This window comes from Sinocyclocheilus grahami, unplaced genomic scaffold, assembly GCF_001515645.1.
Source record: "Sinocyclocheilus grahami isolate Dianchi unplaced genomic scaffold, SAMN03320097.WGS_v1.1 scaffold4407.1, whole genome shotgun sequence".
Classification (NCBI taxonomy): Eukaryota; Metazoa; Chordata; class Actinopteri; order Cypriniformes; family Cyprinidae; genus Sinocyclocheilus; species Sinocyclocheilus grahami.
The window spans coordinates 1-830 of record NW_015509349.1 but is presented as its reverse complement, the minus strand read 5'-3'; the positions used below and the strand labels follow the sequence as shown (position 1 = coordinate 830).

General features: G+C 40.5%; 1 protein-coding gene across 1 annotated transcript in view; it reads right to left on the bottom strand.

The window, feature by feature from the left end:
* LOC107576820 (E3 SUMO-protein ligase RanBP2-like) overlaps nt 1-824 on the bottom strand; it is a gene marked incomplete at its 5' end in the record, with an annotated part of 2,683 nt that extends 1,859 nt beyond the window's left edge. The window contains 2 exons of the mRNA XM_016262950.1: nt 20-165; nt 624-824. Of these exons, the coding sequence (XP_016118436.1) occupies nt 20-165; nt 624-824 (347 nt within the window). The remainder of the gene's footprint in view (nt 1-19; nt 166-623) is intronic.
* Between the last annotated feature and the right edge of the window lie 6 nt (nt 825-830).

The following is an 830-nucleotide window of genomic DNA, read 5'->3' as shown; positions in this document are numbered from 1 at the left end:
TTTCTTGAGGGTGATGAAGAACTGCGAGTTGTTGGTGTCTCTGCCTCGGTTGGCCATGGACAGCAGCCCCGGCCCAGTATGCCTCACCTCGAAGCTCTCATCCTCAAACTTTCCTCCGTAGATGGATTTTCCTCCCGTCCCATCCTGGTTGGCGATATCACCACCCTGAGAGACATTTAATTACATTTAATATGTAGTTTTTATTCATGTTTATTACATCAGTTTGTTTGGTTTTAGTCATTTTAGTACTTCACCTTAAATGAAAATGGAAACTATCTGGAACCCATAATAATGTTTTTCATACTTTCAGTTCATGTTTATTTTACTTCAAGTAACAGAAATGTTTTTTTTAGGGTTTTAATTTTAATAATAATAATAACCCTGCTCCTCAGTTGCTTTGGACACAACTGTTAAAAGACATCAGTGTGGCAGAATAATTTGGGAATTATTGACAGATGTGCATTATTTGTTGATTTTATAGAATTTTAATAATGATGGTTTTGACATTGAGAATTTATTTCAATGAACTTAACCAGTCAAGCCATTGATGTAAATGAATATTCATGCTGTCAACATATAGAATACATCATCAGTGAGTTTACATAATGACGGTGTGTCCTCACCTGACACATGAAGTCTGGGATGATCCTGTGGAAGATGGACCGGCGGTAACCGAAGCCCATCTTTCCCGTACACAGAGCCCGGAAGTTCTCCGCCGTTCTGGGCACGATGTGAGTGAAGAGCTCCATGACGATTCTCCCAGCATCCTTGTTATCTATGGTGATGTCGAAGAACACCACAGGGTTGGACTCTCGTGACAGTGCCTCGGC